Source organism: Pleurodeles waltl, chromosome 11 (genome assembly GCF_031143425.1).
Source record: "Pleurodeles waltl isolate 20211129_DDA chromosome 11, aPleWal1.hap1.20221129, whole genome shotgun sequence".
NCBI lineage: Eukaryota > Metazoa > Chordata > Amphibia > Caudata > Salamandridae > Pleurodeles > Pleurodeles waltl.
The window spans coordinates 993508732-993523519 of NC_090450.1; the positions used below are offsets into that span (position 1 = coordinate 993508732).

General features: G+C 45.7%; 1 protein-coding gene across 4 annotated transcripts in view; it reads right to left on the bottom strand.

Annotated features, from left to right (window-relative positions):
- SFSWAP (splicing factor SWAP) overlaps positions 1-14788 on the bottom strand; it is a 474828-nt gene that overhangs the window by 385141 nt on the left and 74899 nt on the right. For all 4 annotated transcript variants that reach the window (XM_069215345.1, XM_069215346.1, XM_069215348.1 and 1 more), the window contains exon 8: positions 4781-5009. In XM_069215345.1, the coding sequence (XP_069071446.1) occupies positions 4781-5009 (229 nt within the window). The remainder of the gene's footprint in view (positions 1-4780; positions 5010-14788) is intronic.

The following is a 14788-nucleotide window of genomic DNA, read 5'->3' on the forward strand; positions in this document are numbered from 1 at the left end:
CACTATTCAGGAGGAAGTCATCATCACGTACATCTACTTCAAATGGGAGCCAAACATGAAGAAGCACTACCACAGGTTTCACTACTTTTGAAGAGAAATGGCATTCACCTTTTCATGCACTTGGAAAGATGCAATTAGCACTTTTCCAATGCATGCTGCAGTATCCAAGGTCATTAATAGCGGTCCCCAGAGTTAGAACAGTGGCTTGAGCCCTTGCTAGAGATACCAGAGGACAGGAGTAAAATTCAAGCACTGAAGAGGTGCAAGCACATTAGGTATGGAAGGTTAAACATGCGTGGTTGGAGGGATATAGTAGGTTGGTTCAATCAATCAATCAATATTTGTAAAGCACAGCTACTCACCCGTGAGGGTCCCAAGGCGCTGATATGGTATGGTTAGATGTGGTATGAGGGCAGATATGATAAGTAGTCCACGGTTCATGGGTACATGTATGCTTGTAGAAGGGGTATGGAAGGTGAGTTCTGATCCGGTAGATGGCGTATGCTAGTTAGGTTGATTGGGTATGCAATGTTAGGTATAATATTTAGGTAATGTGCGGTATGATATGTGAAGAAGGTAGATACATTACAGTAGAAGAGTTAGAATAGTTTGCAGGTCTGACAGTTTTGTAAGTATGTTAGGAAGGTACGCATAACACGTTTGATAGGAAGGTTAGACGAAGCAGATGGGTTAGATATTGTATGTCCGGCATGATGAGTAAGTTAGGTATGGTTGGCTAGCTATGGTACGTACAGTAGGTTAGGTTTGGTAGTGAAGTAGGTATGTTTGGTAGGTATGACAGTTTAGATATAGACGGTGAGGTTAAGTAGCTGGGTATGAAAAGCTAGATATCGTAGCGAGATACATTAGGAAGGTATGTCAGGTTGGTACGGTAAGGTGACAAGATATGGTAGTTACAGCTGACAGGTATGGTTAGCTGGGTACGGTAGATCATAATACTTTGGATGGTTAAATGCCTGCTTCTATTCCATCCGGTTCTAGACTTCTTGCATAACAATAGCATCACTAGTATTAAGAACCTCAGAAACTGTATGATAAAGCACACTTTGCTGTTGCTGGAAGGACTGGTTTATGCTAAGTATGCGTTTCCTTGATAATCATCTTAATCACAACAATGATTTTAAAAGGGTCACTTTGCTAAAAAAAAAAAAAAAGCTTTTGTTAGAAATTGGGTTTTTGGTTAGCAGTCAGGTTGCCCTCTGTCCAAGCAAGAACCCTCACTCTAGTTAGGGTAAGTCACACACAATCCAAAATCAGCCTGTGCCCACCCTCTGGTAGCTTGGCACGAGCAGTCAGGCTGAACTTAGAAGGCAATGTGTAAAGCATTTGTGCAATAAATCATACAATACCATAATATAACCCCACAAAAATACACCACACAGTGTTTAGAAAAATATATAATATTTATCTGGGTATTTGCAGGTCAAAACGATCAAAGATGCAATATGAACTTGTAAAGATATCACTGAAAAGTGATATAAAGTGTCTTTAAAAAGCAAACAAAGTCTCTTTCAAGCACAAAGTACCTGGTTTCTGGTGGGAAATCTCCACAGAGGAGATGCGTGGAAAAATGGTGTGTGCGTCGGTTACGCCCCTTCACACACGGACTTACGTCGTTATTTTTCACGCGGGGAGACGTGCGTCGTTCTACAGGAGGAAAAATGGTGTGCGTCGGTTGCGCCCCTTCACACACGGACTTGCGTCGTTATTTTTCACTCGGGGGAAGACGTGCGTCGTTTTCCGGCACGCGGACTGTCTCCTTCTATGGGTCGCGGCGGGGATTACCAGATGTCCCGGGTCTGTGCGGGGATTCTCCTGCTTGTTTTCCGGCTGCGCGTCGTTCCGCGGGGCAGTGCGTCGAAATTTCACTCTCACGGCAGGCGTCGCGTCGATTTCTCCTTGGAAGTCGGGCGGCGTTGTCCTTGCGAGGCCGTGCGTCAAAGTTTCGGTCGTCCCGAAGGCGTCGCCTCGATCAGCGTCGGTGTGCAGCATTCTTCCCGCCGCGGAACAAGCTGTGCTTCGAAAATTTCGGCGCACAAAGCGTCCAAGTGAAAGAGAGAAGTCTTTTTGGTCCTGAGACTTCAGGGAACAGGAGGCAAGCTCTATCCAAGCCCTTGGAGAGCACTTTTACAGCCAGACGAGTTCAGCAAGGCAGCAGGCCAACAGCAAGGCAGCAGTCCTTTGTAGAAAAGCAGACAGGTGAGTCCTTTGAGCAGCCAGGCAGTTCTTCTTGGCAGGATGTAATTTCTGGTTCAGGTTTCTTCTCCAGCAAGTGTCTGATGAGGTAGGGCTGAGGCCCTGTTTTATACTAAGTTGTGCCTTTGAAGTGGGGGTGACTTCAAAGAATGTCTAAGAAATGCACCAAGCCCCCTTTCAGTTCAATCCTGTCTGCCAGAGTGCCAGTAGGGGGTGTGGCAGTCCTTTGTGTGAGGGCAGGTCCTCCACCCTCCCAGCCCAGGAAGACCCATTCAAAATGAAGATGTATGCTAGTGAGGCTGAGTACCCTGTGTTTGGGGTGTGCCTGAGTGAATGCACAAGGAGCTGTCAACTAAACCTAGCCAGACGTGGATTGAAGGGCACAGAAAGATTTAAGTGCAAAGAAATGCTCACTTTCTAAAAGTGGCATTTCTAGAATAGTAATATTAAATCCGACTTCACCAGTCAGCAGGATTTTGTATTACCATTCTGGCCATACTAAATATGACCTTCCTGCTCCTTTCAGATCAGCAGCTGCCACTTCAACAGTGTATGAGGGCAGCCCCAATGTTAGCCTATGAAGGGAGCAGGCCTCACAGTAGTGTAAAAACGAATTTAGGAGTTTTACACTACCAGGACATATAACTACACATGTACATGTCCTGCCTTTTACCCACACAGCACCCTGCTCTAGGGGTTACCTAAGGCACACATTAGGGGTGACATATGTAGAAAAAGGGGAGTTCTAGGCTTGGCAAGTACTTTTAAGTGCCAAGTCGAAGTGGCAGTGAAACTGCACACACAGACCTTGCAATGGCAGGCCTGAGACAAGGTTAAGGGGCTACTGAAGTGGGTGGCACAACCAGTTCTGCAGGCCCACTAGCAGCATTTAATCAACATGCCCTAGGCACATGTAGTGCACTCTACTAGGGACTTACAAGTAAATTAAATAGCCAATCATGGATAAACCAATCAATAGTACAATTTACACAGAGAGCATATGCACTTTAGCACTGTTTACCAGTGGTAAAGTGCCCAGAGGTCAAAAGCCAACAACAACAGGTCAGAAAAAAATAGGAGGAAGGAGGCAAAAGGTTAGGGGATGACCCTGTCAAAAAGCCAGGTACAACAGCTTTCATTAGCAGGGGTATGCCACAGCTTTAAGGAAGCGGGTTATGACACAGACACAATGAAGTTTGCACTGGCTGTACGTGGTGAATCCACAACAAAATACAGCAAGGTTGGTATTTTTGAAAAAGGGGTGTGAAGATTAGAAACAGAACTTTACTCCATCTTGTGAAGACACTCCATTTTGTGCCACTCAACCAAATAAGCTAGCAGAAAACAAACATTTAAAGTATGTGCTATGCCTTGAGTTTCAGTGCACAGATTAGTTACAAGGTGTGTGCAGAGACAGAACACAAACAGTTCCAAGAAACAGAACAGGTTATCTTATCTAGAAGAAGCAGAACGCTCCCAACCCAGGGAGTGTAGGACATCACTTATCACTCGTATGATTGACAGATGTGCTTGTCTGATTGTAATGGATACATCAGCTATTGCATTCAATGACTGTTGAAGTGTACAAATATTGGACGCAGTCAGATGATTTTTGAGACTCTCCCATGTACGTGACTTTGCATGCAGCACTACAGTGCGTCTCCAAGCAGTGAAATAAAGTTCATCCTGAGAGCCCAAGATAGAAGGCTGAGATAATTTATAAGGGAAGAGGGAGGAAAATTGTCCAGTGTTGACAGGGGCAACAAGTTTATTGCTCTTTAAGAAAGCCGGCGTGCCTGCACATTGTCACTTTATGAGCCAAAAGTATCTACAAATCCAACAGGTGATGATACTAGCAAACGAAAGTAAATGAAAACGCAATGGAAAATATTGAATAGCGCTGTGACTTAAAATCAGCAAGAAGTAAAACTGTAAATCAGCAATATCGCTGTGCCAGCACAGTAAATTCATGAACAAACACAGACAATGTAGTATTTGCAGTTTAATTGTTAAGAAAAGGTCTACTTTATGTCACTGTCCTCAAAATGAGATAGCTTTAACTAACGCCCATCCAACAATGTCAATCCATAAAAATAAAAAAATAAAAAAAGACAAGAAAGACCATGTCTGAAGAGGGTTGACCCAAAGCCCACCCTCTCTTATGTACTACTTTACATATATTTTTATATGTATTGATATCAGTTCTTGCAACCGAAAGCCAACACCGCCCGAATCAAAACCAAAAAAAAAAAAAAATAGACGAGCATGTATTGAACATACATAAGAATTTGCATAGCACTCTTAGGCAAAAAAAAATAATAATAATAATAATAATTGGTGAATGATACAGCATGGAACAAGACAGGTTTTAAAATCTCTGAACTACTCAAAGAAAAGCATCTGATTACTGCAAAGAAAAATGGAAAAGTGATTTTAATTAGGGTAAGCGGTGGAGTCCTGACTTCATTTAACAGGTAATGTCCATATACCTTAAACCATGTGGGAGAAATGAATGCTGACTATAGACTAACATTCTAAGTAAACACAGAACATCTAGACCTACCTGGCTGGTGTAACGGTGGCGGCCAGAGCAGTGCCAGGGCTGGAGGCGGGCGGGGGCGTTGACACACTGGGAGCAGAGGGGGTCACGATGCCAGTCGTAGTTGGTACTGCCACACCAGCAGGAACTTGGCTGTAGTAGGAAGCCACATCCACACCCGCGGGTGGGGGTGCCAGGCAGTACGTTCCGTCTGGCAGAACGTAGTAGCTGTAGTATACTGGGGGCGCACTAGCTGGAAAGAGAGGAAAAGCACACTTTTAGTTTATTAAAAAGTTTTTTACTCAAATCATGTCATTTTTGACAGGCTTATTAAATGAAACAGTAATCATGGTTGAGTAGAACAGACAATTAACAGGCACTATTCATATATCTAGGTGCAGAAACGAGAGAGATCTGGTCTCATCCAGACTTTGCAGCACTACAAGCGACAGACAACCGTTCGTTGTGTAAGGGCTTGAATAGTCGCTGTGAGTACCGGAGAAGGACCACTGGAACATAGCTGCAGGTTTCAAGGCAGCTTATGTGTGACATTCTCCTAGTTTCAGTGCACTTTTGGGTGACATTCAACGACTAAATGTGTGACACTTTTAGTGACACTTTCTCAAAAGTATAAGCAGGCAATGAAGTCCCTGAAAACAGATGAATATCAGAAATGACACTTTTGAACATCAAAAAGCAAAGCACCTGAAATGAATGGTCACTGACATGCTGTCCCTTTGTAATGCCTCACCCTTCTCTTCAGCCTGCTGCCTTGCACATACTCTTTCAAAGGCCACCCTAAAGTAACTTGAATTAGCACCCCCACAATGCACACTGTTAAAATCCTTGCAACATCAGAGATTACATCAAAGACATCAATGATGTCAAGAGTGATGTAATACAGGAGGTAACTAGCAGTGCATGGAGAGGCCACGAGTTATAGTTACTTTCAGGCAAGAACTATAGTTACTTGACATAACTAAGTGGTGAATTCCAGTGGTTTTTGTTACTTAAAATGGTATGTTTTAACTGACATTTTACCCAAAGATAACGCCCCTTTAACCTTTGTTTTTTTCATTGAATTTCTACGTTTTGTTTTTTTAAATGACTAGTATGCTACTGTTATACTTCCTAACTACAATAAAACTTTAACCTTCGGTTTTTTTCAGAGAATTTCTGTGTGTGTGTTTTTTTTTTTTTTTTTAAACATAAAGTAAGATATCCATGGCTGGGCGCCCAACCCTCAGCTATATACGGTCTTTGGCCATGTGCGGCGTGTGGGTCTGGGCGGAGGGTTTGGTTCGACTTTGGCAGTGCACACAGAGGTGTTGGGCGAAGGACCTGGTCTGTGGCCAGAGCCTGCTTGAACATCCTTTGGACACGCACAGCTGTATCATGAAGCAATACAAACTCATTTCAAGTGAAGCATATCTACTGGCTTTGTCAAAGGGTCAAATACAGAAAGCAGAAGCCTACTGGCTTTATCAAGGAGCCAGCACATCTACATATATATATAGGAGAGCTTTGCCAAAAAGTCATCAAGAATTATAATATAATCAAATGTATATTTTATAAAATCATATCACGATTTTTAATTATCAAGATTGTCACACCATGTTTCAATCAAATATATTTTCAAATAACATTAAACAGGTCTTCAAGTCTAACATATTTCAGCTGATAAAGTAAAGTCACAGATCCAACCAAAAGGCCACAAGCTGCACTCCAGCTCGGAGTGATTAAAAACAATATTGTAAGCTTTCCTGGAGTCATGGATTTAATGACCGAGGAGACTTACAGTGTGTCTTTAAATGGTGCTGGGGCCTGCTGTGCTTCCTGCAGCCACCCAGATCATAAAAAAATGCTTGGTGGTGGCCTCTACCCCTTCTAGGGCAGTCCAAGGATACAAAATATGACAAAAAAATCCTCACCGGGCATTAGGGGGACGCTCCTTGCCAGTGCTTCAGTCATTCACATTCATTTTTCCTGAGCTAGCACGACAACTGTGGCGAGTGTGTCCCAACTTGTTTCTGAAGCTTGCACATGGGCAGACATGCGAATGAGAACCAACTTGTTGCGAATGAGACAGAGGAAGGACTTAACTACTAGCTGCATGGCCAACAGCTCGAGGTAGTTTATGTGGAGACCCTGTCAGTGAGGTGCCTCAATACCTTGGAGAGTGACCTTCTGCAAATGTGCACTGCAAAGACTGACAAGCCACTTCAGAGAGCAATGTGTGTGCCTCAAGACCAAAAGTAGATCCTCCTGTGATCCTCCACTTGCGACCACTGTGCTGCAAGGTATTCCGGCAATGGGTGCATATGTAGCCTCGCATGAGGGACTATGGCAATATAAGAGGCAATCATGACCAGGCACATGTCTGTTCTGTTACCTGCTGATTCGCTGAAAGAGAGGGAACAACACCTGGAAGACGAACTGTTGCTGGTCTGGGAAGGCTTTCCATTCTACAGAGGTGAGGAACTCTCTTAAGTATGGTTGAATCTGTAGGGGCTGGAGGTGGGATTTTGTGGCATTGATGGTGAACCATAGACCGTGAAACAGGTCTACGATGGCCTGGGTGTGAACCAAGCACTAGTGCTGGGTTGCGCGCTTGATCAGCCGGTCGTCGAGGTAAGGGAAGACATGGACACCAGCGCACCTGAGGTGTGAGGTAACAACTGCAAGACATTTAGTGAAAATTCTGGAGGCAGGTGCAAACCCAAAAGCCAGCACTTTGAACTAATAATGCAGACCAATCACCATGAACCAGAAGCGAGCAAGGTGAATCAGGATGTGGAAGTAGGCATCCTTCAGCTCTCGGAGGTCATGAAATTGCCTTCTTGCATCAGTGGGATGACATCTTGGGGTGTGGCCATGTAAAAGTGCTCTGCCAGGATGTACGTGCTGGTGTAACGGCACAGACTCTAAGCTCCTTTTAATAGGAGAGCATCTACTTCGCCTTGAAGGAGGCACTGCAGTTTAAGGGAGAGGGTGTGCTTGCGGAGTGGGATGTTTGGAGGACTAGCAGTGAGCTCCAAACAGACCATGTGCACGATGTTGAGGACCCACTGGTCTGAGACGAATTTCCACCCACCATGGGAAAAAACCTTGGTGGCGTGCCCCCTGACAGGTGTGGTGTGATGTGATAGTGAGGTGGAGTGAAGTGGGGAGGCGGTGAAAAGGACAAGCAAGTCATAGTTTAGTTGTAGCAGCTACTTTGGTGGCGCCACCCTTGCCCCTACCCTTGGAGTTATTACCCCTGTAACTCCCTAGGAAGTAACTCCGGGGAGAGGTCTGCTGAGGATGATGCCTCTGAAAAGAGGTGGAGGCTTCTGGGGACGGGGTTTTAGAGCCTCTGTGGTACTGAGATCTCTGAAATGAGCCACAGGCAAATAGTGTCTGTAAAGCTTCCATGGGCTTTGTGGCATCTGATCAACTTGCGGTCCGCAGAGCTACTCCTGATCAAAGGACAAGCTATATAGATGCTGCTGCACCATTTTTTAAATTTATTTTGAAGCCGGAGACATGCAGTCAGGTGTGTCAACATATGGAGGACACTGAAGTTGATACTGCATGCTGCGCAACATAAAGGCACACTGGAAGGTGATGTTGGAGGTGAGCTTGCCATCAGAAACAAGGTCCTGACCTCGCTTACAGTATTGGTCTATTGGTCAGGAAACTATTGGAGGAGCTTGTGCCTGTAAGACTGAGCAGCGACATGCTTACCAGATGTGTCAATCTTCTTGCTCTCCTTGGCAGGTGGAGGTGCGGTGCGTGTGTCCTGAGTGTTTGCAAACTTACATGCGGGTATGGACCACAAGGGAATCTGGTAGTAACTGTAACCTAAAGTACGCAGGTTGGGAGGAGGGCACATTGGAATTTTTTTTTTTTGTTCTGTTTTTAATCTACCCTTAGGATGATAACCCTGGACTTGATAGCTCCTTAAAAATATCTGGAACAGGCTTCAGCATGCCTTTGAGAATGGGGAGATACTGCATGGAGCGCTTGGTGGACAGGTGTTTCTCCATGAGAAAATCCTCTTCATGCGGGACCTTGTGCATTTCTACCTTATAGAAGGTGGCCGCCCCATTAAGTCATGATAAGAGGTGGTGTCATCAGGTAGTGATGGTTGTGCAGGATACAGATCAGGGTCTGTATCTCCTGGAGGCTCAGTGTCAATCATCCCCAGAGTTATATTGTGGCTGTGGGTCAAAGGGCTAGTCATAAGGGTCCTGAGTGGACAGGAAGAGTAGGAAGAGAAGGAGGAGACAGAGGGGGAGACAAGGCAAAAGCGGTGGGCTTGTAGTCTTGTCACTTCTCCTCTTCAACTTAGACACCAGTTCTGGTTGCAGCCCGAAGACTTCCTTGAATGTGAATTTCTGCTTTAGAGGAACAGAGACCTTGGTCTTAGGTGGCAGGCGAGCAAGGATGGAACAGTTTCAGGGTGGATGTGGATCCGCTTCTACCAAGCAACATGTTCCTCCTGCAAACACACTAGGTAGGGCTACTCCTGCTCCTCAGAGACAACAGATGATGGTGTCCCGGTTGCCAAACATTTTGACTCTAAAGAGTTCCAACTGCTGCTGGCTCTGAAGGTTTTGGATTCAAAGAGGGCTTGGATCCGGCGCAAAGAGGCGGGGCTTCAGGATTTGCTTTTGCGCCAGGAGCTGGTTCGATGTCAGGTCAAAAGCATAGTTTTGGTGCTGGTCCCTCAGGCAGTGGTCGACCGGAATCCTAGAGTCTTCCTTCGTGGCTCGATGCCCAGCCTTTGTTCGGTGTCAGGATTCAGAGGTAGGGAGGGAAGTTGTACTCCTGGCAGCCGTTTTCAGTCGTGACCCTATGAGGGTGCTGGTTCATTGACCTCTGCATCAGATCTGGCTTCAGGCAAGAAGATCTGTTCCTCAGCAGCATATCTCCCCTGCTGTCTTGTTTGCTGAACAGATCTGGAGTGTCCTCACCTTGTCATTGCGCCATAGAGGCAGATGCGAGTCGCCAGCCTTGACTGTAGCAGAGTCGTCTTGGTGTAGAAAGCGAGGTAAGCTACACAGGAGGACTCGTCGTGCTACAGGTCAGGCACATTACACCTTGCCTAGGTCTGTGCATGGATTCTTGGCGCAACACTGTGGGTAGTTTCTGCATGGGGTCCTTTACATTACATTCACAGCATTCTCATGCGTTGCGCTTTCAAGAAAAAAGTCCCTGGAGTGGCAAGACCACGAGCGGAGCATATGGGTTGTCTCGATCATCAAACTAGAGAGAAGCACAGAGCATCAAAAAGAGAATGTGATGATTGTGTCATACCAACGAGCCTAGAGGATCCGAATGGGTCCGAAGATTACACCAGAGGCCTCGACCTAGAGCTCTGTGAAACATGACTGAATCAGAAGGCGAGGAAAAAAAAAACAATCAAAGGAGCCGATGTCTATTCACATTATCACTAATTGGTGGAATCACTATACCTTGTTGAAGAAAAACAAGTTGCACACATCTGAGTCTAACACTAGATGGTTGGAATATGCACAGCATGTGTATCTACAGCTACACATGCCGCAAATTAATCATATATATATATATATATATATATATATATATATATATATATATATATATATATATATATACACACACACACACACACACACACACACACACACACACACAGTGCAGCTCTAGATGGGTCAGAGTTCCCATACGAACACCGTTTTTGTTTCGCTGATAACTCTGGCACTGTCTCACACATCTTCATGAAACTTTCCCCCCCCAAAAAAAATTTTAGTCACCTCGGCTCCTTCCTGGAAGGTTTCCGTCAAGCAGGGTCCTAGTAAAGGTGGGGTGGGGTGGGGGGCACTAATATTCCATGAAAATGAACACAGGAAAATGTGGCTGCAGCTGCAAAAAAAATAGCTAAACAAAATTATAAAAGTGACCAAAGTTAGAATTTTACTGAGGAAGTGTACCTTCTATGATTTGCTGTAAAACAGTTCAGCTGTGAGAAATCTGGTGGTCTTGAAGGGATTAAAAAAATAGCCATATCGGGACAGTCGGTCCTGTGAGAACCCAAAGGCCATGTGCAGTAGGAAAGTTGGCTGGATATGATGATCAAAAAATAAATAAAAAATGAAAATCACTGAAGGAAAAAAAAAAAAAAAAGCTAAAGTGAAGTACTAGTTAGGTATAGTCACACAATCTTAGTTGACATTAAAAAAGTGTTGCCATAGTTATGTGTTGAAATGAGATAACAGCTAATGGTTATTGTTGAAAAAAAACAAACCAAAAAGACTAAAATTCATCAATATAGTTTACTGGGCTAACGACAACTTGCACCCCAAAACACAATGCTTATAAGCTCACGTTACATCACTTGTGACAGGACATCACTCATGACATCTCAAAAAAACTGAGCCCTCGAGTCCGATTACAAATGAACAGAACCAGAGTATGTAAAGATTTCGAGTGACATGTTTGCTCCACCGATAGCTACTTAACCCCTTTGCTGCCAGGCCTTTCCCCCTCAGGTGCCGAGGCTTTTTTTGGCTATTTGGGGTAGTTCGCGCTTAGACCCTCATAATTTTTTGTCCACATAAGCTACCCACGCCAAATTGCATCCTTTTTTCCAACATCCTAGGGATTCTAGAGGTACCCAGAGTTTGAGGGTTTCACTAGAGGAGACCAAGAAATTAGCCAAAATACAGCTAAAATCTTGTTTTTTAAAAAAAAGGGGAAAAAGGGCTGCAGAAGAAAGCATGTGGTTTGTTTCCTGAAAATGGTGCTAAAATCACCATCTTCCCAGCTTTCAGGAACAGGCAGACCTGAATCAGAAAACCACATTTTCCCACACAATTTTGGCATTTTACTGGGACATACCCTATTTTTGTGCTTTCAGGCTCCTTCCAGTTAGTGACAGAAATGGGTGTGAAAACAATGGTGGATCTTGGACAGCTAAAACATTTCTGAAAAGTAGACAAGATTCTGAGGGGTCATTTGTGTAGATCCCTCAAGGTTTTCCTACAGAAACTAACAGCTAAAAAAAAAAAAAAAATTGAAACTAACGTGAAAAAAAGAGAGCCATTTCTGTCCACGTTTTCTTCTATAACTTTTTCCAGCTACGTCAGATTTTTTAAAGCAATATACTGTTACTTCTGCTGGACTCTTCCACTTGCGGGGATTTATAGTGCTTGTAGGTTCATCAAGAACCCTAGGTACACAGAGCCAATAAAGGAGCTGCACCTTGCAATGGGTTTTTATTGTATACCGGGTATACAGCAACTCTTTTGCTGAAATATAATATGTGAAAAATAGGTATCAAGGAAACCTTTGTGTTTTCAAAATGGGCACAAGATGAGGGGTTGGGAAGCAGTGGTTATTTGCACATCTCTGAATTCCGGGGTCCCCACACTACCATGTGAAATACAGGGCATTTCTCAAATAGATGTATTTTTTTTTTACACACAGTCTTACATTTGGAAAGAAGAAAATGTAGAGAAAGACTAGGGGCAATAACACTTGCTCTGCTTTTCTGTGTTCCCCCGCGTCGCCTGATAAAAATGGTACCTCACTTGTGTGGCTAGGCCTAATGCCCGCAACAGAAAACGCAACATGGACACCTCAAATTTTTACATTGAAATATGACGTGTTTTTCGCAAGGTGCCTTGCTGTGGATTTTGGCCTCTAGCTCAGCCGGCACCTAGGGAAATCTACCAAACCTGGGCATTTTTGAAAACTAGACACCTGATCGCGCACTGACGTCATCAGATGTTACCGGGGGGTGCCAGTAACTGCTACAAATGCTACAAGTAGAATAAGGATAATAAGGAACTGCAGTCGCAGCATCCACCAGAAAGAGTGTTACCAAAGATAAGTAAGCAGTTCTTCTGATGAATACTTCTAGCTGCAGATTCCCGCCTTAGAATAGATATGGAAGCAGTTCCTCCGCAAAGTGGATGGGCTGTGAAATGGCCTTAGACCAAAAAGTATTACATTAATGAACAAGCGAACTGACCTTCCAGATGGACCAGGCTGTCAAGGTCATTGTGCTTTGTGAACGTATCCACTGATTTTCACGTTTCCAGCTGGCAGATATCGGGGACAAGCACCTCCACGCCAATGCAGAGGAAGTGCCATTAGCCCACATATAATGACTGTAAGGAAATGCCTCCTTGGCATGGTTACCCCCTGACTTTTTGCCTTTGCTGATGCTATGTTTTGAATTGAAAGTGTACTGAGGCCTGCTAACCAGGCCCCAGCACCAGTGTTCTTTCCCTAACCTGTACTTTTGTTTACACAATTGGCACACCCTGGCATCCAGGTAAGTCCCTTGTAACTGGTACCCCGGTACCAAGGGCCCTGATGCCAGGGAAGGTCTCTAAGGGCTGCAGCATATCTTATGCCACCCTGGGGACCCCTCACTCAGCACAGACACACTGCTTGCCAGCTTGTGTGTGCTGGTGAGGACAAAACGAGTAAGGCGACATGGCACTCCCCTCAGGGTGCCATGCCAACCTCACACTGCCTATGCAGTATAGATAAGTCACCCCTCTAGCAGGCCTTACAGCCCTAAGGCAGGGTGCACTATACCATAGGTGAGGGCGCCAGTGCATGAGCACTGTGCCCCTACAGTGTCTAAGCAAAACCTTAGACATTGTAAGTGCAGGGTAGCCATAAGAGTATATGGTCTGGGAGTCTGTCAAACACGAACTCCACAGCACCATAATGGCTACACTGAAAACTGGGAAGTTTTGTATCAAACTTCTCAGCACAATAATTGCACACTGATGTCAGTGTACATTTTATTGTGAAATACACCCCAGACGGCACCTTAGAGGTGCCACCTGAAACCTTAACCAACTACATGTGTAGGCTGACTGGTTTTAGCAGCCTGCCACACTCGAGACATGTTGCTGGCCACATGGGGAGAGTGCCTTTGTCACTCTGTGGCTAGTAACAAAGCCTGCACTGGGTGGAGATGCTATCACCTCCCCCAGGCAGGAGCTGTAACACCTGGCGGTGAGCCTCAAAGGCTCACCCCCTTTGTTCCAGCACCACAGGGCATTCCAGCTAGTGGAGTTGCCCGCCCCCTCCGGCCACGGCCCCACTTTTGGCAGCAAGGCCGGAGGAGATAATGAGAAAAACAAGGAGGAGTCACTGGCCAGTCAGGACAGCCCCTAAGGCAACCTGAGCTGAAGTGACTCTGACTTTTAGGAATCCTCCATCTTGCAGAGGGAGGATCCCCCCAATAGGGATAGGAATGTGACCCCCCCCCTCCCCTTGGGAGGAGGCACAAAGAGGGTGTAGCCACCCTCAGGGCTAGTAGCCATTGGCTACTGCCCTCCCTGACCAAAACACACCCCTAAATCCTGTATTTAGGGGCTCGCCTGAACCTAGGAAATCAGATTCCTGCAACTTACGAAGAAGTGGACTGCTGAGCTGAAAACCCCCTGCAGAGAAGACGGAGACACCAACTGCTTTGGCCCCAGCCCTACCGGCCTGTCTCCCTCCTTCAGAAGAAAACCGCTTCAGCGACGCTTTCCCCAGGACCAGCGACCTCTGAATCCTCAGAGGACTGCCCTGCTTCCAAAAGACCAAGAAACTCCCAAGAACAGCGGCCATGTTCAACAAAGACTGCAACTTTGTTTCCAGAGGAGCAGATTTAAAGACCCCTGCAATCCCCGCAAGAAGCGTGAGACTTGCAACACTGCACCCGGCGACCCCGACTCGACTGGTGGTTAAACAACACTACAGGGAGGACCCCCCCGGCGACTCCGAGACTGTGAGTAACCAAAGATGTCCCCCCTGAGCCCCCACAGCGACGCTTGCAGAGGTAATCCCGAGGCTCCCCCTGTCCGCGACTGTCTGAATCCAAAATCCCGACGCCTGGAAAAGACCCTGCACCCGCAGCCCCCAGGACCTGAAGGATCGGAACTCCAGTGCAGGAGTGACCCCCAGGCGGCCCTCTCCCTTGCCCAGGTGGTGGCTACCCCGAGGAGCCCCCGCCCTTGCCTGCATCGCTAGAGAGACCCCTTGGTCTCCCATTGA